The sequence below is a fragment of the Thunnus maccoyii genome, chromosome 19 (assembly GCF_910596095.1).
Source record: "Thunnus maccoyii chromosome 19, fThuMac1.1, whole genome shotgun sequence".
Lineage (NCBI taxonomy): Eukaryota > Metazoa > Chordata > Actinopteri > Scombriformes > Scombridae > Thunnus > Thunnus maccoyii.
Window position 1 is genome coordinate 9,677,529 of NC_056551.1, and position 24,555 is coordinate 9,702,083.

Consider the following 24,555-nt stretch of genomic DNA (forward strand, 5'->3'; position numbering starts at 1 on the left):
CTGAATTCTTAGACATAAAACTTTGTAAAACCTAAAATATCTTGTGCCCTTACACTGCTCACCCAGTGTGAATGTAACTGATAACCTCTATTTTTATCAATTGCTGAAAATCCATCTGTGGTCAGCTGTGGTTTCACAATTCTTGATATAGATGTTAACATGCTGGGGCTGACAAAAAATCCCCACATCATTACTGTAAATGGCAGGAGGAGCTAGGAGGCTGGTTGTTTTCCCAGTTATCAGTTTGTGTTCAGCATAAATCTTACAATAACATTAATACAGCATGGGATCTGTTCATTCTGAATGTTCACCAAGCTGCTAATGTAGTCATGTTCAGAGGTCAAAATATAGAGTATTGATTTTACATCAGTGAAACTGTAACTCATTCACATTTTCAGTCCACTGTAAAGAAATGTAGTGTAAAGACTTAAATGGTGACCTGCAGGCTCACCTTCCTCTAAACGTATCCTGAATGCTTTTTAAGTACTTTCCCACCAAATAAGCTCTCCGTCCAGATGAAAAACTCATAGAATAGGGCATCTGTTCTAGCCTCTCTTTCATTTTCTTCAGAAAATAAACAAATAGAGCTAACTTTGTGTAATTTAGTATAATAAACTAACTTCATATAATGGGTAAAGGTTTAGTGAATGGCGGTTTAGTACTGCGAGACTTTATAACGGTAATGCAATCTTCACTTTCTGCCAAGGGCCTGAATGTGGTTTGTAGTTTTAACTTTGATAATTTCATGCACTGTATAAAGTCAACAACCCGCATCTATCAAAGTGCTACAGTAGCGATCTCACTATTCCAATTCTCAAGCTAAAACTACTGTTTCCTCAATAAATTACACTCATATGTAACTATTCTGCCTCAGCACAATATGTTTGAAACTTAATGTTGATTCTTCAGTAGACCATATCAGAACATGTTCCTGTTGCATGTATCTGCAAATAGTCACAGCCAACATTTTTCATGTGGTCTCCAATAATGGGCACTGAACAGTTGTTGAATGTAAAATACTCATGCTTGTAGTCGTGTGAGGCAAACACTGCTTGGACTCAGTGGTGAATGATACAGCGTCACAGATAGACCCATCAACAGAGTCATTGTTCTGTTGCTACTGCTGACTTCAGATTTCGCACTCACAGCTACAGAGATATAGTATATAACTAGAAAGATAGAGGTAGTATGCTGGATAGAGACAGTTAGATGTATAGAAAAGACAGGCAGAGGAGGATATCTCTTCCTTACCCAACACGATCACCACGGTTTTCAGCAGAGACATCATGGTGTCTCGGTTGCGTCGTGGTCCAGAGCTGTGCCGCGACATCCTCATGGTCCTCTGGCGTACATAGACAAAGATGTGAGCATACAGTGTCACCATGACAACAAATGTCACCAGGTTAAACACTGCCCAGAAGACCAGGTAGGAGTTGCTGTAAAGCGGCGCCATGTTGGAGCAAGATTTAATACTACAGATACAGTTCCAGCCCACGCTGGGGATGGCCCCCATGATTATGGACATGGTCCAGATTATGACAATCACAACCACCACACGCCGGTTGCTCATGCGTGTGTGTAGTTGCATTCGGAACACGGTGATGTGGCGCTCTATGGCGATGGCGAGCAGGTTGGCCACAGACGCTGTCAGGCTTGTATCAATCAAACCTTGACGGAGCAGCCACGTCGAAACAGTAAGACGCCTCGTGTTTGGCCCTGTGTTGAACATCAAGTAGAAGTATGCCAGTCCAGCAAAGAAGTCAGCAGCTGCCAGGTTGGCCATCAGGTAGTAGATGGGGAAGTGGAATCTCCTGTTGACATAGATCGCGATCATCACCAGAAGGTTGGCGAGCATGATGAAGATGCACACGGTGATGCCCAGGCCCATCACCAGCTTGCTGACCGTGTTCCAGTCAGTAGCGAGGTACTTGCCACTGCGGTTGTAGAAGAAGGCGATGGTCTCATTGTAGTAGCACTGTTCCTCATCCATGGTGGTAGTGGTACTTTCTGAAAGGAGAAAATATATAACATTAAGACACTGGAGGGACTTACAGAGGGTTATTAATATTTTGGTTAAAGTTTTCTTCCCGTCATCTGTTGCATGTGTGTAGCGCCACTGGAGATATACTGTATTTTTTCACATGTATCGATCTGAAACACTGCCCATCATCTCAAAACACTACCCAGAGATTAACATGGAAAAGCTAGATTACATCAGTAGATAACATCTGGTTCTTTTCCTCCAACTGGCAATTGAACAGCACTGTATAAGCCAAACTTGTGATGTTTACAGGATCATAAAAACTAGATTAAAATGAGCAATTGAAAAAAGCTTGCATCAAATAACCAGGTAGTTCAGTCAAAGGTTTTGGCATACATGGAAATTTCAATCTGATTACATTGCTGTGTAAATGAAACCTAAAACCGTAAGAGATTGGCGCTAAATCTGGCCAAAAAAGGTCAAGCTGACTTGCATTTCTTAGGAATTGAGTAGATATCATTGGAGGTTCCAGTGTGTGTGTATGTGTGTGTGCGTGTGTGTGCGTGTGTGTGCGTGTGTGTGCGCGTGTGTTTGTGTGTGTGTGTGAGCATAGACATGTCTGTGTTAGAGTCTTATGCTAAGATTACTAAAAACATGACTGAAAAATTGAGCATTTTGCAAAGAAATGTGTGCATCTAGATAGCTTTATTTGTCAGGAGTCACTGAGAGGAACCACCAGTCTCTCCATGAATTCATTAAATGCCCATTATATGGCAAAAAAGGTGTACTTAAACTACCATTTGAAGCATGATGGAGGTTTTTAAAAAAATCATATTTGAAATATTTACTTGCATGGATTTAGGATACCCAATCAAAATCAGTCAACCAACAGAATGGCCTCTGTGTTCATTGTTCTGACCACATGTCCTGTTTTTATGCTTTAGTTAAGAATGTGTTAATCTATATTTCCCGGTAAAAAAAAAAAGCATATATTACTCTTTCATAACTTTCAACACAAAGCAGTGTTTCAGGAAACATGTGGTCTTAAGCCGGTTCCTGAAACATGGAAAAACAAAAATCCCCATCGGATTTAGACTTAAGTTGATTGGTAGCCGTTTGTGTGTGTTTGTGAGTGTTTGACATACGGAAAACTGCAATCGTAAAGACAGGAACAGCAGTTTTATAAGAGCAAAAGGTCTAAAAACGATTGTTAGAAACAAAACTTGTATTGTCTACAAGTCAGTTTACAACAGCACTACACAAGGTGTGCGTGCAGCCGTGGCTGTGTGTGTGTATGTATCTATGTGTGAGCACATACGCAGGCAGGCACGTAAGGCTGTGTGAATAAACCCCTGTGTGATATGAAACTGAAGCATGTTTTTTCCATCTGGTAGAGCTTTACGAGTGTTCCTACTTTTAAAAAAATGCATCCGAAGAGACTGACGAAACTAAGCAGCAGCAGCAGCAACATGACACTTTGAGTCAACTCACACACACACACACACACACATACAAACAAAAACACTGCTCACAGGAGCATGTGTGTGTGTAATAAGCTCCAGTCTCTCTCATACACCCCAGACCGGAAACAGGACCTCAGGGCTGGAGGAGAGTGTGTGTGTGAGGCTGTGTTTGTGTGTGTGTGTGTGTGTGTGTGTGAGAGAGAGACAGAGACAAAGAAAGAGAGAAGGGGGAGCAACTGAAGAAACAAGAGGGGATGAGGAATGAAAGAACGAGTATTAGAAGTTCTAGGTCAAAGGCCAGTGTTTTTGTGGAAATCCTTCTGTCTTGATTTACTTTCTAATATGACCGTTCCAATCCTCTAAGCCCCCTTTTCTCTCTGCAGTGACACAGCAAAAAGAACTCCACTCTGCCAAAACTGAACTGCAAACATGAAGGAGGGTTTTTTTTTTCCCCACTTGGACTAATTTCCAATGTTGAAAAAACTATCACAACCTCCACCTCTCAAAAATTCACATGAAAAATAAGTGATACTCCTGGGAAACGAGGCTGTGCAGAAAGCTATGAAAGCTGAAGTTTGCCAAAATATTTTTCAACTCTCGCACCTCAACTGCAAAGGAGCACTAAATCTCATTTGTAATACACTGTTTTGACGGCCTCAATATACAAGATATGTTACTTAATGTAGAAGGACGGTTTTGCCGGTAGCTAAAACCCATAATTTAGTTCCTGAGTGTGCTTTTGTTCCACAGCACACCATACTATAAATCCCACATTTAGCATATTTATTTATCTTGCCAAAAGCAATACTGTCCATCAACTATACAGTAGACTGGCTCCGAAAATTGGCAGTGTGCTATATCCTTATATCCCTTAGCCAGAATGGATGTGTATTAGGCATGGCAGTGCACCAATAACAGAATAAAGGAAGTTCTAATCAATTAAATAAACGGTTTTCTGGACTATGTTTATATCTCCAATTTCCTGAGGTGGGCCGATAAGGAACTCCATCTGCAGCCATGTTTGCTTGGAGTGGATATAAAATGTTATTTCATTCACTGAAATGGCAATGGTACATTTTATTAGCTCTATTGAATTATTGCTGGTAGAGTGCTGCTCCGGATGTATCTGCTTAATTTCTGCATGATGATTTCTAAAGAGACAGATCAAAAAAATAAACTCAGGACAGTGATCATTACAATAAGGCCACAACAAGCAACCACATAAAATATTAAGCCACCTTTAATAAATCTACTTTTATTTATCAGGTAATTACATAAAAGTACTAATATTTATTTTTTATGCAGACTGTACAGCTTCATATGTCATATACTGGGGTCTGAAAGTACAGTAGCACAGTTCAATGTTCAAGAAATGTTTGTGATATTCTTTCTTGTTCTTTCCCTTTGGTGTCTGTGGTGTTTTTAAATGACCTTAGAAAGGACATTATCCAGCCTGCATGTCGTTTTGAGTTTTTTTTATCATTACTTACATCCAGAGAAAGCGGTAATTCAGCCATTAGATGCACTTAAAAGGAGCAGCTGAGTGACACTGATACAGGATAGATCCGTAATCAGGGACCATCTATGACAACTAGAGCAGCAGATGAAAGCCTGTCTATTCTGCTTGTCATCTGCAGTTTATGGCCATTACACGTCTGGAAGAAGCAGTCACCGGGGCATTAGATGCCTGAGGCGAGTAGTCAATACAAGAAAGTAGAGGAAGTGTCAGTGGCCTCTCAGTACACATTCCCGACACTTTCATCAGACCCTTGGAGCCTGCAGAGAGAGATCCTGTCATTGTGTGTGTGTGTGAGAGTGTGTGTATGTGTGTTTGTTTGCAACTGCTATTGGGTGGGTCTTATAAAAGGGAAAGATTGAGCAAGAAAAGAGGAGACAGAAAGAGGGGATTTTAGATTTCTGTGTTGGTGCACCTGGGTGTATACTCTATGTTCACTATTAAAGAGAAAGTTTGAATGACTAAAGTTGTTGGAGCGTTTTAGTGTGTGTGAGTGAGGGCGGAAGATTTGGGAACGTGTGTGTGTACGATGTGTTGAACCCCGGGTGTTAAAGACAGAGAACAAAATGCTCACTGTGGCTGAGTGTGTGTTGACACACTCTCTTCATGCTTGTTAGTAATGTGTGATAAAGTCTGGCTGTGTGGAGAGAGAATAAAGTGTATATGTGTGTGTGTGTGTGTGTGTGTGTATGTGTGTGTGTGTGTGTGGGTGGGTGGGTGGGTGTGCGTATGTGTCTAATAGGCTATGAAAGGACCACCCTGGAATCCACACAAGTGAGGTCATTACTCAAGCATCAGCACCAGGGCTGCACCCGAATATTCATAACATGCGCCTAATTAAAAAAGACACCAATAGTCACTCTCTCACTCATACACACTTGAGCAAACACAAACACATATCCCCCCTTCTAAATACTAAATATACTACTACACAAACACATATTGCCTTTTTTTGGTTTTAACTTCTGTTAAATGAGACACTCCCTTGTAGGATGAGACATTTCTATAACCCCTGAGTTGTTGAAAACTGCTAATACTCAGGACAAGGCTGCTAACTCTAAGCCACAGTTGCAGTTCATTATACCCCACAATACGTGTTGAAAACAGCTAATCTTTAAGAAAGAGTGATAGGACTCCCTAGAAACAGTACTGATACTCAGAGGATTATCCTGATGAAAGTAATAAAGTACAAACAAAGTCATAGAAAAGTTCTCGGGATCATTAAAATACAAATGTTTTTGGATATTTCATAGCAACAGTCTAAACGGATTATGTGCAAATTTGATATTTTGGCTTTAAGGTGCCACAAGAGAGGGAGTTGGAGAGTCTATGTATAGGTGGAGACCGCCAAAATTATTAGGCATTATCCTCTTGAGAGCCTGAATATTAATTTTACATTTTATGGCATTGGGGCCAGTTGTTGAGATACAGTTTCTCACTCAAAACCCAGTAAATTTTAGACTGATTGTGGCTTTAGACAAAAATTCAGGAGATGACCAAAGTTTTAAGAATCATCCCTTTGAGATATTCAATATCTACATGACATTTTATGGCAATCTGGGCAGTTTTATGAAGATTTGTTGCTTTTGATCCATACACAAGATACACAGATGATACAAACGGATGCACAAGAACATCCAACATCCACATCCTCAGGCCCTAAGACAAAAATACCCAAAGTTAGCATCTGAACAGCATTACATTAAGCCTAAACCTAAGACTGACAGTGAACCATTCCCTTATCACCCCAACCATTACTCTAATTATTACAAACATTATCAGTGCTTTTGCAAGACTGAATAAATCTGAAAGTTGTGTTTTCTTACCATTGGTATAACACCTACTAAGACAAACTGGCTGGCTCTAATCAAGTCAAAGCTAGAACAGAAGTTGAATAAACTTTAAACAGGTCTTCTCCCAGCAGCTCAACAATCCATCATCCAACCCTCTGGCTGCTATTGTTAATACAATCCTTAGAAGAATCACGCTTTCAGGGGAACGCCACTGAATTTAAGGCCTGACATGTTATTTCTACATCGAAAGAAGGTTTAGTCTGCACTGGTGAACATTTATTAGCATGTCAGACAGACATCTGGCCCCTCCCTGATCTGTGAGTCTACGCTGAGGTATATTCCACAGGGAATTACTTAAAAAGATTATTGAAAGATAAATTTGACCACATTCCTACATAAATTTCCAATGATATTTTTTCAATTGCTTCTTAAACTGATAAGACACTGATCTACAGCTAATTTGTGTGTAAAAGTCCACAAATCCATTCTTTCTTTCATGGTAATTGAATGAGCTAAAGGCTATCATACTGATATATAGTTTCACTGGGAATTATTGTGATTCCAGGACATTTTATGGAGAAAAGAACACATTTTCCCACTTTACCACTTATCAGACAAAAATGCTAATGTTTTATTATGCAAGATTTGTTCCCTGTAGTTCATTAGCGTGGCATCTCAGACCAAATTCTCAGCTTTGTGGTTTCTAGGTTTGAAAGAATAATTCATTTTCATGAAAAATTCAAAGAGCTCATAAGAGTGATTTCAGTTATGCATAAGTTATGAGCCTGAGTATCAATCCCACTGGTACACATATGGAGCCTGATCGTGATTTTTAAAGATGTAAAACTATTTTAGTATTAAAAAAATAGATCACCCAAACTGCAGAGTTCAGCTGTGCCGTATTTTTCAAACTAGACTTTGATGTGATGGAGTTATGCGTGATGGAGGTTACATCTGAAAGTGATATAATGTCTCTTTACTGAAACTGTCTGTGGGCTCTGCTTTAGATGGAAACTTATCCTGCCTGTGTATAGTCTAAGTCTGCCTCACAATACTTAGTTAACAATTAGCTTCTTGGCTTATACCTAATGTTAAGTTTGTAACGACTTTTAGGGAAAGGACCGTACTCTTGTGGGTTTTTGGTTTTTTTTTACTTTACACTGACCTGATGCCTTTTTTTCCCCTCCTGCAGATAAGTCCTGAGTTTGTATTTCCAACATTAATCACCAGCTTTATGAATCACTGAGTGACTAAAATGTTCAGGTTTTATGAGAATCCATTGCAGTATATCATAGTATGACAGTCCAGGATCAGGTCATTTGTGTGAAGGTGTCATTTCGGATTGGGTTAAAAAGTCTGAATTTCTTTGCTCCTCGTTGAGATAATTTTTGAGCTACATTCTCACACAGTGTGGGCATACAGATTTCAATTTTTTATGTGAGTCTAATCCGCTAATTCCCACTTGGCACTGCTGTGGCAACTTGGATATCATATGTTTGTCAAGTGAAACTGAGAAGACTTATAACTTTCCATACTTCTTCCATCTTTCCTCTCCTGTCTCTTCACTTGTCCTCCTTTCCAGACGGTACCCTGCTATTCTTTTTGCACAAAATCCCCCTGCTTTCTCTCTCCTTTCTCCCTTCACCTTGTTTCTGTGCCCCCTTAACTCTCCTCCCACCTCTCCACACTGTCCTCCTTTTCAATCTCCTCTTTCCTCTCTCACCTCAGCCCTCTCACTTCTCCTTCACTCTCTTTCTCTTTCCTCTCCTTCCCACCTTTCCTTTTCCATAGTCGAACCTCTCTACCTCACCTTTTTTCTGTCACCTTAATTTCCTCTCTCCTTACCTCTTTTCCAAACAGTCCCATCCTCTGTCACTCCGTTCACCCCTACTTCATTCCACATGTTCTCTGTTGTCCTACATCTTAACTTCTCCTTATCTCTCCTATTCACTTTATACCTCCTTTCCCCCACTGACCTCTCCTCTTCTCCCCTCTCCCTTTTCTTCAGCTCTCATCTCCTGTCTCCTCCTATCCTTTCCACCTCTCTCCTCCTCCTCCTCCACCCCCACTCCCCCGTCCTCTTTGCCAACTCTCTACACAATGCGCCCATTGTTCCCATTCTCCCACCCCAGAAAGCAGAGAAACAGGACTTCTACGACCCAGAATACACACAAACACTTGCACACATAGGCTTTCATTCTTTGACTTTCTCTTTAACATCATGCACAAGTACACACGAACCACACACACCCTCACACTTACTCTCAAACTGTTGCTGTGTACCGGCAGAGCTCAGTACAACGGTTGGATTGGGAGTTGGTGTTGAGTCATGTGTGACTGCAGCCATGACAGGCTGATTCACGGCTCATCAGTGGATGATACTCCTCCAACCACTTAAGCACTTCCATCTTGGCACACAAAGACACAACTCACATTAAATATGTTCAGTCAATGTATTTTGACCTGATGCAGCCCACTCATATTTTTATTTGTTCCATTTCCTGTTTGGTCTCTTGACTTCGATAACCGTTTTAAAAGATGATCTTTGGGACAAATTTATGTTATGTTTAATGAGCCTCCTCTGTGCTCTCAGTGTTTTGGATGAACAAGTATTTCTCTAAGCATGTTTTGAGCAGCCCCACTTCTGCTATGATATCATATTGTTATGAGCACGTAATAAAACACAAATACCAACACACTCTGACCAATCACCATGACTAACATGACAAGCTGATCCCAGTGCTGTGTAGCAGAACCAATGTCAGCAGTCAATATTTGTCAGACTGCTATAAAACAGTCTCTTTCGTTCTTTCAGCTCTGTTGACCCTTCACGCTGAATATTATGAAACTATTCAGATATTTTCTAAAATGTAGGTGCAAGGTGATCACAAGCTTCAGATGTCAATGTACACAGCTCAAAATTTCTCCACTTTTGATGCAGACAGGAAGTTAACAACAAAATTACGAAGTCAGAGCACTTCCTTGTTGCTGAAATGCATAAGTTCAACAGAGTAGACCATGACTTGACTTCATTCAAACTCCACTTAACTTGAATAGAACAGAATATGTGTTTTCTCATTGACCACACCGTACTTGACTAGACTCGACTGGAGTAGAATAGAATATGTGTTTTGCCTAACAGACTAGACCATATTTGACTTGACTTCACTCAACTCAAGAAGTACACAACATGTTTTTTTTCATAGACTAGAACATATTTAACTTGATGCAACTCAACTAGAGTAAACAGAATTAGGGAAATCTAATTGGAATATTATTGTAGAAAAGCCAAAAAACCATGGTCAAGTAACCAGAGCTTGACAGCGACAATTAAAAATCTGACTTGACTCAACTAAACTTGAATAGAGTAGAATTTTTTTTTCATAAAGTAGACAATAGTTGACTTGGTTTGACTTGAATAGAATAGAGTGTGTTTTTATCAGACGAGAAAATATTTGACTTTACTTGACATGACTAGAATAAAGCAGAATACTCACCCCTATCTTGAAAGAACCTGGACTCAACCCTGATATCCTCAGCAATTTCCGGCCCATCTCAAATCTCCCCTTTGTGTCAAAAATACTGGAATGTGCTGTCACCTCCCAACTCAAAGCCCACCTCATCGCCAATAATCTGTTCAAACCATTTCAATCTTGTTTCTACACACAGCACAGGACAGAAACAGCCCTTCTTAAAGTCACCAATGACCTCCTCCTGTCCTCAGACTCTGGTCACCTCAGCACTCTCGTCCTCCTCAACCTCACTGCAGCTTTCAAAACCATCAACCACACCATTCTTCTCTCCTGCCTTGAATCCACCCTCAACATCACTGGCACTGCTCTCTCCTGGCTAAGGTAATATCTCACAAACAGACAGTTCATCAACATCAACAGCTGCTCTTCCTTCATCGCTCCTCTGTCCCAAGGCGTCCCCCAGGGTTCAGTGCTTGGTCCTTTCCTGATCATCCTCTACATGCTCTCCCTTGGTAACATCATCCATCGTCATGGTCTCCACTGCCGTTGCTACGCCAATGATGTCCAGCTCTACATCTCCACTAAATCCATCACTACTGCAACTCACTCTAACTCTAACCAACTGCCTCACTGAAATTAAATCATGGATGCAAGTCAACTTTCTAAAACTAAACTGTGATAAATCAGATATCATTATCATCAGTCCCAAATCCCTCACCAAAACCACTCACAACTTTAGCCTCACCTCTTTTGAACACCACGTCAATCTAATCACCAACCATCTCCACCCATCACTCTCCTTCTCTGCTGCTGAGACTTTGACCTATGCTTTCATCACATCCAGCATTGACTACTCTAACAGCATTCTTTATGGCACATCATCCAATGTCCTGAATAAACCCCAGTACATCCAGAACTCTGCTGCTCGCCTGCTCACCCACTCCCGCTCCCGTGACCACATCACTGCTGTTCTACAGAACCTCCAATGGCTCCCTGTCCCACAATAGATCAAGTTCAAAGTCCTTCTCTTCACTCACAAAGCCCTCCATAACCAGGGCCTCACCTAACTCACCAACCTGCTCCACTGCTACGCTCCTTTCCACAGCCTCCACTCCTCTGACGCCAACCTCCTGTCTCCCATACTCAAGACCAAGCACAGGACCTGGGTTATGAGAGCCTTCTCCACAGCTGCCCCCTCCCTCTGGAACTCTCTCTCAATAAACATCTGTGACTGCACCGACCTATCTATGTTCAAAACACAAAACTCACCTTTTTAGAACTCCTTTTAGTGTGTGATTAATGTCATGTGCTATGTTGTGCTTTTAGTGTGTTGTTTTTTTGTTTTTGTTTTTTTTTATGATCCTTTTAACTTAAAGTGTGTTTGAGTACCTTGAAAAGCACTCTATAAATAAAATGTGTTATTATTATTACAAAAGAAAACAGTGGCATTAGGGAAATCTGACTAGAATATTATCGTAGAAACATAAAAAAAAACAGTCACTGTAAGTGACAATTAAAGAAAGTTGTGGATAATATGAAAGTCACACAGTTGCAGACGCAGAGGCAACATTTCATCAAACCACCGACAGAAGCACTTCTTGAGCATTTCCTCTTGTAAGAAGTCTGACACATTTCATTCCCCACAGTGAAGGAGTTAACTTGTTGCTGCTAAATTACATACTACTCTGCACAGACAGACTAAGTGGGTTTCACAGTGGCTTCTGGTTTGTCCAAAGCCACTGAAAGCAATGTTGTATTTCTAAATAACAGCCAGAATCATAAATAACATATAAAACATATTAAAGGAATTTTAATTTGACTATAAATTTTTCCTGGGATCATAGCTTGGGTAAGTCTAGTGACAACAGAAATCCAACCCATGGGTTATTATCTGCGGAGCAGCATATAACACACCCTTTCATTTTGCAAATGTCCATCTAATAAGCTTATTTGCTGTAAGGTCTTTCTGCTATGATCTGTTCCACATGTTTTGGTAAAGCAGGTTTTCAGGCTAAATGGCAGGAAAAAAATATAAGCATGAAATTAATCCCTGAACAGCCTTTAGAAATGCAGTTCAGAGCAGGATAAGTGTAAGCTGTATGACACAAATACATGGTGTGTACACCTAAACTTAGTGGCATATGTGCAGTTTTTGACAACTATTGGTGGCATAGAGCAATATTTTAATACACCCCTCCCACATTTATCTTGTTCTATATTTGCATCTGGGTCAAACGCAGGTCTTTGCATTTCTCCTATGAAACAGGTATTTGTGAGGAGAGATCATTGTGAGTGGTCTTCACTTCTTTCAGTATCATTTCAGGGTAAATGACCAACCATACCCAAAGAGTTTTTGAAGTGTTTTTGGAGAATTTAAGGAATTAAATCAGTCATGCATCTCATGGAACACATGTGTCACTCCTGGTGTGAATTTAGGCATAAAAGTTGGCATGTACTGCTGGTTAAGTTTAAGATTAGGGCGTATGAAATAAATTTAGATCACTGAGTAATAGGAGCATGTGATTGTGCTTACAATGGTAAATGCAATTTCTGAAAACTATTCTGACACTCTTTCAAACATTAACATGCACACATATACTAATAATAAAAGCATGGTACACACACGGAGTGAAACCAAGGAACTGAAAAACATAACATTTACAGTACCTGACTGAAATGTGGATGTTGTCTGGTGGTTTTTTAGAAAGACAAGCTTCCCACCACAGTATGACGCAGAACAAGAGGAATTGGGGGAACTCTTACAGTATGATACAGTATGTGAGAGCTACTTTACATTTACAGTTGTGTAATAAATTATTTCTGATTGGGTCGAAGTAAACTACCTCTACCATACAGTATGTGTCAGGTTTCTTTGCAGTTTATTGCTGGGTGTGTTCAGTCACTGATGAAATCACACTATTGGAGACAGATTCCACACATGACATCACCGTAGCTCAGATGCAATATGGGATTGCGTCAGTGTGCTCTTCAGAGATTTCAGGGTTTGACTCAAAAGCGTTCTTCAAATTCATCACTGAATTCTCTGGACTGCCAAAATCACTATGAAAACTGGTTAAACATTTTCTTGCATGAAGCCATGTTTTGCACTGAAATTAAATTTGAAAAGTTTGTGAACACTACAGATTACAATTAGAAAGGGTATTACAGCCTTTCATGCAAATAGATAATAAAGCAATGAGACTGCAGACTGTCCCTATTTCAGTATACAATTTTAAAGTAAAGTTCTGGCTTGAAGATTGAGGGTCTTCATATCTTTATTGAGTCTCCCAATTCCTAATTTTAAGAAAATGCAATGTTTTTAAACACACAGACAAGACAACCAAGGAGTTTTTATGGCCTGGTCGTGGAATGCTCTCAACTAGCCAATCCAATGACTTGAACTCAGTCTAACTGAGAGTGTGTTTCACTTGCTGGAGACCAGACTGAAGGCAAAAAGCAAGGAAGCAAGTTACAAAGTAGAAGACAAAGAAAAAAAATAAAAAGAGGGAATAAAAGAGATACAGTGGCTTTGAAAGTTTTCAGTTCCCTTCAGTTTTTGCACACGTTATGTTACAGATTTAATTTAAAATGGATCAAATGAACTTTTTCATCTACACACAATAACCCATAATGACAAGAGAATAATAAGAGATAATCATAGAGAAAACATGTTTATAAAAATCTCTCATTTATTAAGTATTCAGAGCCTTTATTCACTACTCTTGGTAAGGCATCATTGGCAGCAATTGTGGCTAAAGTCTTTTTGGGTAAGTCTCTACAAGCTTTGGGCAGTTTCACCCATTCTTCTGGGCAGAGCCTCTCAAGCTCAGTCATATTGGATGTTCTCTTGGGTTCAAGTCCGGCTTTGGCAGGACTATTCAAGGACATTCAGAGACTTACCCCGAACCCACTCAAGAGTTTTCTTGGCTGTATGCTTAAGGCTGTTGCCGTGCTGAAAGGTGAACCTTGGTCCTAGTCTGATGTAGTGTCCCTCTGAAAGCAGGTTTTCCTCAAGGACCTCTCTGTGCTTGGTTGCAATCACCCTTCCCTCAAGTCTGACTAGTATCCCCGTCCTGCAACCCCATAGCATGATGCTACCACCACCATGCTTCACTGTGAGGATAGTAGTAGTCAGTTGATGAGCAGTAGCTGGTGTTTGCCAGACATAGAGTTCAATGTTTGTCTCATCAGACCGGACAATCTTTTCAAATGCTTACCTTAATGATAGATTTCATTTTTTGATTCAGTTGAAAAACTTTTTTTAAAACATTTTTTTGTTTAAGTTTTGTTTTGATTAATCAATTTTAGGAAACAAAGTGGGATGTACAGTTTTTTTTCAGGTACTAAACAGTCAAATCGCATTTGTCCATATGTACTAAAGGGATGACAAAGGTTTTGAGCTGGTAAAATGAAAAAGAAAAAACAGCAATGCCAAAAATTGCATGTTTGTGCTCATGCAATATTTTAAGGCACTGAGGTGGAAATATGGGCGGAGGGAATGGAAACTTATATAAATATCTACTGCACTTGATTTAACATTGCAGATTGACATGCAGCAGAGGCTGTTGTGTCTGAAATGACTTCAACATCTGGGAAAACTCTATGTCTTCAATTTCACAAAAAAAAAAACAAACTAAAAACTACTGCAGCAAAATAAAAGATGCACACAAGATCATTCCTACATTCAGCACCCCGATCAATAACACAAGAGCAACACTCTACTGCTTTCTAGAAATAAGCATGCCATAAACCTGCCATAAATACTACACTATTGTGCTACACTTGATGTGGATGTAAACACACTCAAATTAAAGCAGAGGGGCAACGATGTAATCTCATAGTCACTGCAACAACATAGTCGACAAAAAAATATCACTACTTGCTGACATCAGTGTAACGCTGAATACAGATGAGTCAGCAAGAAGGCCATAACTGAGCGTGGCAATGGTAATATATTGTAACTGAAGCTGACAGAGTGACTTCACAGCTGCATTTGAACACAAGTTTTTGCATTTGAAAGGGGAGCTCATGTCTTAGTTTTGTGATTTGTTTTTGAGTGTTCAGTGTTCAGTGTGTTTCAGAGTACAATAGCTAAGCAGAATTTACTGCTTACTGTGTTTGAGATGTAAGTAACTCAGAGATATTCATGACCGTTGCTGAAAAATAATTTCCTCTTCCTGCTCATTCTAGTTCCTCTTTCTGGATGTTCCATCCATGACTGCTCTCAGACACCCTCTACATGTTCTTAACCCACATTGCCCTCACATACTCACACAGCACAGAAGACACGAGGAACAAAGACTTTGCAAGGAGAGAAAATTAACAAGAGGTCAGCTGGGAAGCAAGGAGTGAGGAAGCGATTCATGTCTCAACGCCCCCATAAAGTAAGGGCCAATGCATGTTTTTTTCATCAGCTGATGCGCTCTAGTGGCCGCCAGCACGAGCCTCTGAAATTGCGTCATTGCGGCTTGTGCTCTCGAAATTTTAAACATCATGGTCACTCTTAGCTCGTGGCCTGAGTGACCAACAGCTGATTTGAATTGTTGGTTATATTTTTTAATCAGCTTCTCAATAGGTGACTATTTGGAGGACATATTTGACAACAAACATCAAGAGGACTGCTGGTTAGATTGTTGTACTAACCTCTGGTTTATTGGTTGCACCCAACTTTCAGCATTCAAACAGAGGAAAACTTTAAAAACAACAAAGGAAAACATAGACTTTCCAGGTGGCTTTCCAGTTTGTTTTCTGCAGAGTTGTCCACAGTGCTAACCACAGTGTTGGAGCACAGTGGCAACTCCTGCAAGGACGACAGCGCTTTATATACACATCAATGGTTGAGGACAGTGCACATAGTCTGCAGAGGAGATGGTGCGCAACAGCTATGCTGAGACCTTAAAAAACAGACTTGTGTATGGGTACAAAGCTGTGTGTGTATGGGTAAGTGCCTGTCTGCTTCTCTGTCTTTCTGACTCTCTACTATACTACTAGCTGTTCTTTTTGCTCAGTAACAAATCCTGTAGCAACCTGGAAAGGGAAATTATTTTTGATGGAAATATTCCACGCTAGAAGCCTGTGACGGGGCATGTTGTGAGCCAAAAAGTTAGAGAAGCACTGGAACATATGATAAAGTATTCCTGCGTTTGCTCCCAACATGTTATCGTCAAACTCAATTTTTTACAGTAACCACAGTGAAAGATAAAGATGTCAAAAGCGTCTACTACCCTAAACTACCCTCTTTGTCGTTTTCTGTCACTCCCTCGCAACACACACAATGGCAGTAATGTCACAAACCCACAAGAACAGCTTCCTGTAAAACCACGGCTTATTTTTACATTAACTGAGATAAGCGATGAGCGAGGACCAGGGGGGTTTCAAGAAGAACCTTGATGCATCCTTATGCATAAACATGAACATATACCTGCTGTATGTTCATGTAAAACATAAAAGCAAGAACAGATAAGTTGGGAGCATGTCTGCTAAGACAATTGAATCAGTCAACAAAAATCAGTCAACAACGGGCTACACTAATTTATCATTAATTATTCCACAGCCACTATTGAAATTAAACAGGACATCTCAAACAGTTGGTTAAACTGTGTACAAACTGTACATGTGATAAAACACTCCAAGGAGTCCTGGAAAAAAAACAGATTTGGTAAAGGAAATGCCACTCTACTTAGTCATGATGTTCTTTGCCTCCAACCTTTGTTTGTATGTCAATGAATTTCTGTATTATTGCAACCAGGTAGCACTTGAAAAAAAAAACCAGACATTCCTCCAACAGAATTGAGGTGGACACTATTCACACCCACAGAGCTCTATTTTAACATGTGCACAGAATATGTCTGAAATCAATGTCTCAGCCCTACACTGAATGACTACTGATGCAAGTATTTAACTTTTTTTGATATACAGTTACAAAGATATCTGCTCTGATCAGATCTGATCTGGTCTCCTGCAGTTTTAGCAGTAGAGGCAGCATTTGAGGATTGCCTTTTGGCGGAGTGTTGCTTTGTGTTGAAAAAATACACAAAAGTGCCTTCCAAACTGAACTGTAAACAATAAAAGTGAGGAAAGCCTAGCAGTGGTTGTTGTGGGCCACCTGGAGCTACTTGATCTCACAAAAATAACCTCCACATAAACAAAAAGCATCAAATATGCAGGAACATTAGTGGGACAGCTGTTTCAGGATAGCTTTTTAGATTAATTATGATTTTGAGAGTAGCTAGCTGCTTTTGATAAGAGTGTCACTTGCTGGCACACATGTGATTGGCGTTGTGTGTCACCTAACACCAGCAAGACGCAAAGCACTGCAAACCAAAAGCATGATCAGGGGAAGCGCTGCAAGGGGGAAACTGTATTGTGGCTCATCATGCTTCTAAGGCATCAAATGTGGTCACTGACTTCATCATGATCACCAGTTGAAGAAGTAGAAGTGGTCTGACCTCATTTCCTCACACAAGCTGACAACTAAAGAAGAAACATAGTTAGATCTCCACAAGCATGCATGTGTAAGCACACAAATACAAAGAGCACTTTGGAGATAATGTTAGTAATAATACAACTCTTTGTGTCTTTTTTTGTAATTCTTACAGCAGTTTGAACAGCAGTAGAACTCTTGCTTTCCCTGTTCAGATGGCTTTAAAGGAAACTTAATTTCTGCCATAATAGCTTACACAGTGCAAGTCTGTCACCTGCATGAATGTGGAAGCAATCTGGACCTTGGGAGGAAGACTGGGTGGAATGCGGGTCCTTAGATGAGGGGGAGGAGAAATCATGCCTTCAGTAATCAAAACACAGATGTTCCAAGGACCCTTTCTTTTGACGGATGTCAGAGCTCATGTAGGGAAACATAAAACAGTCATCTTCAGGAGAGACAATAAGTCTTTGCAATGGGAGTTTAGTTAAGTTTGAGCGAGGAGGGTTGGAGGTCAGAAGAATCAATGTCTCCCTTAAAACTTCCTTTTGCGTTTCAACATATTTCACAAGTTGTGGAATAACTTTGGGATGAGCATGTTTTTGCAATCCTGTCAAATCTATCAATCAGAACTTAATGATTGCGTTGCTTGTGTGGTTACTGAGGAAACCACTAAGTTCTTAACAACCCTGCCCCCATATCTGGAGCGCTGGTGTGTCATATCCATGGTGACACAGTATGATTAACCACTGAAAAGTAATATGGCTAAATCCAAAGATACATGAGAGAAAAAAATCAGTCGGAAATATTTTTAAATATTGTACCTGAAGTAAAATATTATTTGTTCAATCTTACTGGAGCGCAGTATTTGTCACTTTAAACCCTTATCGTTTACAGATTGGTTTAGGTATGTATGCAAAGGCGACATGTTTATTTTTCTAACTCAATGTTATCTCTTTGTTTCCTCGTATCTTTTCCTGTCATCTCTATTTTTCACTTCTCTCCTCTTTCCTTATAACCCTCTGCAGCAGGCACTCTTGTGGTACAATGTTGCATAATGCGCATTTAGATTTGCAAAGATGGAATAGCTGCCACTAAATTGACTTGAAAATTGAGCTAATTTGTGAAATGAGTCAATTCCATCCACTTGATACTTAGATAGAGACTTCAATGTCTTTAATTCCTTCTTTTTCTTGTCTGTCTTTTCCTGGTCTTTAAACCGTGCAGTGAGGAATTGACTTGATGTGTTTTTTTCACAAATGTTGGCAAGAATTAGTGAATTATGAAATATCTATATGCAACAAAAAGGGGCTTTGTTCAATATTTCAGGGCACCAAGTGGGCTGTGGGCCCTATTTCTGAGGAATTTCCCAACAAGAAATAATAATCTTTCTTCATGTCCAAAGTGGAAAGGTTAAATATCTTATTTTCAGTCCCAGGCTGAAAATGCTGGAGACCATGTTCTAGTTCCCCACCTCCAGCTGTAGCTGTTGGATGAGTCTCAGCCTAGTTTACAGTCAATATACATCAGATTCCACATAGATCATTAAAATGGGCTCCAAAATTAAAATTGTTCAAAAGTTATATATAATATACATATATATAAGTTGTATTTCAATCAGGAAAAAAGCTATTCTTTGCAAAGTATTAAGTCAACAGTCAACATATGTGACTCCTTAAGAAAACTGTTGTGAGTTTCAGCTGTAAGAAAATCTCATTTTGTGAGGGCCGTGTTGATTCTATAATTAAAACAGCCTGAGATCCTCTAACCTAATCTATCAGAAGAAATGTAAATGGTTTTCACACCCCACTATAACATCAAAAACCCCCTGTGGTTGGTGGCAATGGGTGGTAGGTAAACTGTTCTGGCTCTCTCATGTGAATACACAAACACACACACACACACACACACACACACAAATGAGTACCATTTGAGCCACAGATCAATATTAATTAGGTTACATCAAAAGTGCAACAGCAGCATGTAGGAAGCATATGGCTTTTTTTTTTTAATTATTATTTTTTACAGAAGACCTTTACAATCAGTTAAAAGGCTTAACTAGCAACTCTGTTATGTTATCACATCATGTCTTGGGTGCATGTGGAAATTTGGGTTAAAGGGAAAGGCCATGGGATCATCAAAACTCCTGTGGGGATGAAAATTATCCAGAGCAAATTTCATGGTAATCCAGCCATTTGTTCTTGTTTGTTTGCTTTTTGTAAACAAAGATAATTTGTAATTAAGGAAGCAATAAAGGAAATGTCATGTAATGACCAAAATGGACAGAGAACTTCTTTTTTTATCTGCCCTTTTTTTAGCCCCTGAACACTGCAATCTTTGTTGCTGCTAAATCTACAGTATATAAGGAGTGTGACCTACCAATGATAAGCATGGGAGGTTCGTCCAATCCCCCCCACAGTTTTACCCCTACTGTGCAGGCACCCCAACTAACCAGTAAGAAGCTTTGGTGCACCAACAAACTGACAAGAACCCTCATCTGACTTCCCACCTGGCCAATTGTGTCTGTTGGAACACATGACAAAGCTGAAGCTACCGCCAACACAAATGCAAAGGTGGATGAGAACTTAACCCAAATTTCAGGTCTATGCCGCCTCTTCCTTCCGGGGACCAGAAAAGTGCTCAGTATATTATCTGTCCGTTAGAGATGTGAGATAGACTAAATGTAAATTTTGGCCTGACAGTTGCAATGAAGGAATCTCAAGGGGGCACAACAATCAGCAGGTAAATTCTTGACAAAAAATTTTGGCCTTGTTATGCCACTAGAAGGAAAGACCAGGGGGTCACCAAAAACATTAAAAATCATCCTGCAGATACACAGCAAATATTATCTACTCAATAGTTTCTTTGTCACAGACTTAATTGTTGGTCAAGTGAAAATTTTGACCTGACCTGCTCTAAATGACATGTTAGTGGTCTCCATAGAGATTTCTCCACTGGGGACACAAAAACAAAGTTTCACAGCAGTCTGACCAGTAGTTATTGAATTATTCTGCTTTGGACCAAAATGTTGGGCAGCCTTATCAACCATCACCAGTTGGGCAGAAAAAAACAAGCTTTTAAAATGTTCCTGTTCTTCAGTAAGAGTCATGATACACTTCACAAGTGCAGCAGAGCTTTTGTGACCTCTATGAATCTGCTGACTGTTTCTTATCCACAGTGTGCAGCTTCATTTGCATTTATACCACCCCCATGCACTTTACAGCAGTGATAGTTGCACAAGATAATCCTCTTCATAAGCAGCGTTCAGATGAATGAAAAAATGACTTTTTACTGTGAAACTCTGGAAAGACAACAGATCTTTATATTTTTGACAGAAAAAGTAAAATAATCACGGGCATTCAACTCAGATATGACTCTGAGTACATCGATATCTATGAGTTATCTCCATCCTCTGAGCAGGTGAGGTCAACACTGCCTGTCTGCCTGAAAATCATACATGTAGAAACCCTGCTTTTTGCCAGTGTCACGCCTTTTGACAGAGTTCAGTGAGAAGTTAAGATAGTTCAAGAAATTGTTGTTGAATTTCAGGGCCTGAGTCCAGCGCACAGCACGGTGTATTGACTCCTGCCGGTAGTAGACAGCATCAAGGCGTATACTTTGGGAAGATGCCAACACCACAAGAAATGTTTGAGGACTATCAATACGCTGCTGGCCTGGTCATCATGTTTTAGCAATCACACCTTCAATTTATGAAACTGACAACAGAAGTATTTCCTCTTGGATGATAACTGATGCTGGATAACTTGTTACAAGCCTTTGTAGTGGGCTTACATTATGGTGGGAGAGGAAGAGATTCAATGAAGAAAACTAAAAGAAAAACCCAAATTCCAAACACATTCTCTGAATGCAGATCAGCGTGGAAAATCAACACAGATGTCAAACTTTTACTCCCGGACCCAACGCCCGCTTGTTTTTTTTTTCGCTCACTTCCTTCCACAAATATTGTTCCAATCCCAGAGTTTGATAAAGACCCAAGCGCTGGCGCAACAAGTCCCTCATTCCAGCCGCGTCCCCGGTCTCAATCTCTATAGGCGCACAAACGAGCGCCCTCCTATCGAAATAACGGAGCGCACAGCAGATTCAGGCATCTGCTTATGCCATCAAAGCCTTTATCTGAACCGAACGCTTTCTCGCCACGTCTACGTGGCAGGTATACTTTGATTATGTACAGATGCCCACATCCAGCATGCACAAGAAGACGCACTAAGATAAGCCAAAGAAAAAAAAACCCTAACTTTTTTTTTTCTGTGGACCACAAGTGAATTTATACGGATTCGATCAATGAGCAGAAAAATATATATACTTACATCGTCTTTTTTTCCAGTGAGAGCAGTAGGTAGGTAGTTTAGCTCACTGCCTGACCGGTTCCTGGATGTCCGACTCAAGTTTGATTCTGGGAGCCTGAAATTCCTCCAACAGACAACTCCTAGAGACTCCTGCGCAACTCTTGTGTCAAAGTCGCAGCGGTGTAATATAAGACTCCAAATCCAACATACACCCAGGTAACCCTTTCATTTTATGTCCGAGCAGAAAAGCAATATCTCCGTTTTTTTCCCCAACAGTACGTCGTGGTTGTTTTTTTGTTTTTTGTTTTTTATAAAAAACTTGTTTTATTTATTTTTTTCCCAGAAGAAGTCGCCTTGATGCTCTTTGCTGTGTCTCCGTGCCTCTCTGCGCTGGCGCGGCGGCTCCGCTAAGCTCTCTCTCTCTCTCTCTCTCTGACCGACCGACTGCCACACACACTCGACAGGATAGGACCTTTGTCTGCACATGACGTCACATACACGCACACGCGCGCGCGCGCGCACACACACACACACAAACTGCAAAAAAAATGACATTTAAATAAAGTCTAGCATTGAGACTTGCTAGACATCTTATTTTGCTTGTGCAAACATTTTGCAAAAGGTGACATTTCACTGCAATCAGTCAAACATGAAACATTTTCTTGAATAAACTGCAATATCTTGAAACTGCTGTAAGGTTATTTAAAAAAAATGTAATCTCTTAAAACTGAAAACAGGTGAAACTTCATTGGCAACAAGTGCAGTTATTTCAACCACTTGCATTTTCCTACTTAGAAAAAGATTAAAGATAAATGTTAAGAATTAAACAGAAGAATTAGACATTTCTTGTAGTGTTCACAGTTCAGAGTTGTTCTTTTTCCCTCAGCGCCTAATTGGAAACATATTTTTTTTTTCAGTAACGTGTTAAGAGAGAGACAGGAAGGGAGAGAGCTAGGAGTGGAGTGAAGGGGAGAGAAAAAGAGAGCGTGAGGCTGACACTGAGGGACTCAAAGACATATTGTATTCCTTACCAATTAACCTTCCACATAATATATTGGAAATATTTCCTCCTGTCTGCTGGTATGGCCAAGTGAAGTTAAAACCTCCTCATACGAAGTTCTCAGGTTATGAGAAAGTCTTTGCTAAGGACAGTTATGTCTGCCAACTTTGCCCCATCTGTGAACACTTAGTGAGGTGTTTAAACCAACCGCTGCGACTGTTGAATGAAATGGAGTGTTAAAACCATGATACATTGAACAATATAAGATTGTCTTGTTTGTCTCATTAAGTTAAATGTATAATTTCCATTGAATTTTATGTGGAACCCACTTTCAAGCAAGATAATGTTGCCTCCCAGTCCTCAAAATATTACCCATACACCAACACTCATACATTATGCATGACATGTTCCCCAATCAGGCACCATCTTTCAAAGCAAGTATCAGACTACACAATATTAGCCTGAAAATGGCCCAATCAAGCAGACATGGAGCATCAGACCAGATTGTTGTTTATCCCATCATAGTGGAAGACATCCAATTCTGCATCTAGGACGCCTCATGAGGCCCCAACGCAAGGACTGGCTTCTTTCGGCTATTGGCAAAATCTGTGATGGAAACGGTTGTTGATAATCCTGGTTCGGGAAGTCTGTCTCTGGCCCCTGCTTCCTGATCACCTTGGCACATCATGCAGGTCATGAAAGACCCACCAAGTCCTTCAAACTAAAAGACAAAAAAGGTCATTTGTCATTGCCTTCGGATCTGTTGCTAAACTGTTGGTTATGTTTAGGCACAGACATACCTGATGAAGACTAAGAGAAAGATCATAATCTTGTTTGTTGGTAGGATACTAGATGCAAAAAGCAGTCTCCCATACTTGGTGGACTCATCCTCCTCCCTAAGAGGTTTTGTGTTGTTAGACATCACTCTTTTGATCCTGACATATGAGTCATAATTAAAACAGCCACAAAAAGAAACATGTTTAAAGAAACATGAACATAAGTTGTTTGAGGCATTTGGCATTTGTTTTTCTTGTGAGAAGAGTCTCGAAAAACTGTTTCGTGTTCCATTTCCTCTATTTCACTCAGTGTTTGACATGTTCCAAGAAAAATGTCAGGATCAGTCATTTAAGTGTCCCAAAATAACGTTTACGTTTACGTAATTACTTTCAAGTGAAAGGAGCCCTCTAGTGGCTGTAGTTATTATGACTGGAGCAAAAGAGGAGATCACATTACTTTATTATATAGTGGCAAAGTCCACACAGGGAGGAGTTTGGGATTGATGGATGGGTCCACAAAACATTGGACTTTAACACAGGAGACTGTTTGTTCCCCGTTACCAACCGTTTTCCTATTTCCAACCACGAGTCAACACTTTTAGAAACCATGACCATGATCATCCCCTAACCTTACCCATGTAGTTAATATTGTAACTTTAATGAAGTAATAATTTTAACTCAAACCATGAGGTTTCCCTAATCTTAACAAAGTACTTTCTTTGCCCAAACCATGCCAGCGCTGGGATATTTTCCTAAACCTAACCAAGTGTTTTTTTTTGTCTAAACCTAACCAGACCTTACCCATAGCATTGTCACATCATAAAAC

General features: G+C 40.1%; 1 protein-coding gene across 1 annotated transcript in view; it reads right to left on the reverse strand.

Moving 5' to 3' along the window:
• The window catches only part of lpar1 (lysophosphatidic acid receptor 1), a 37,220-nt gene extending 14,839 nt beyond the window's left edge, over nucleotides 1-22,381 (reverse strand). Inside the window, exons 1-2 of the mRNA XM_042395881.1 lie at nucleotides 21,975-22,381; nucleotides 1,252-2,007 (exon numbers count right to left, since the gene is read on the reverse strand). Of these exons, the coding sequence (XP_042251815.1) occupies nucleotides 1,252-1,990 (739 nt within the window). The 5' untranslated portion in view covers nucleotides 1,991-2,007; nucleotides 21,975-22,381. The remainder of the gene's footprint in view (nucleotides 1-1,251; nucleotides 2,008-21,974) is intronic.
• Between the last annotated feature and the right edge of the window lie 2,174 nt (nucleotides 22,382-24,555).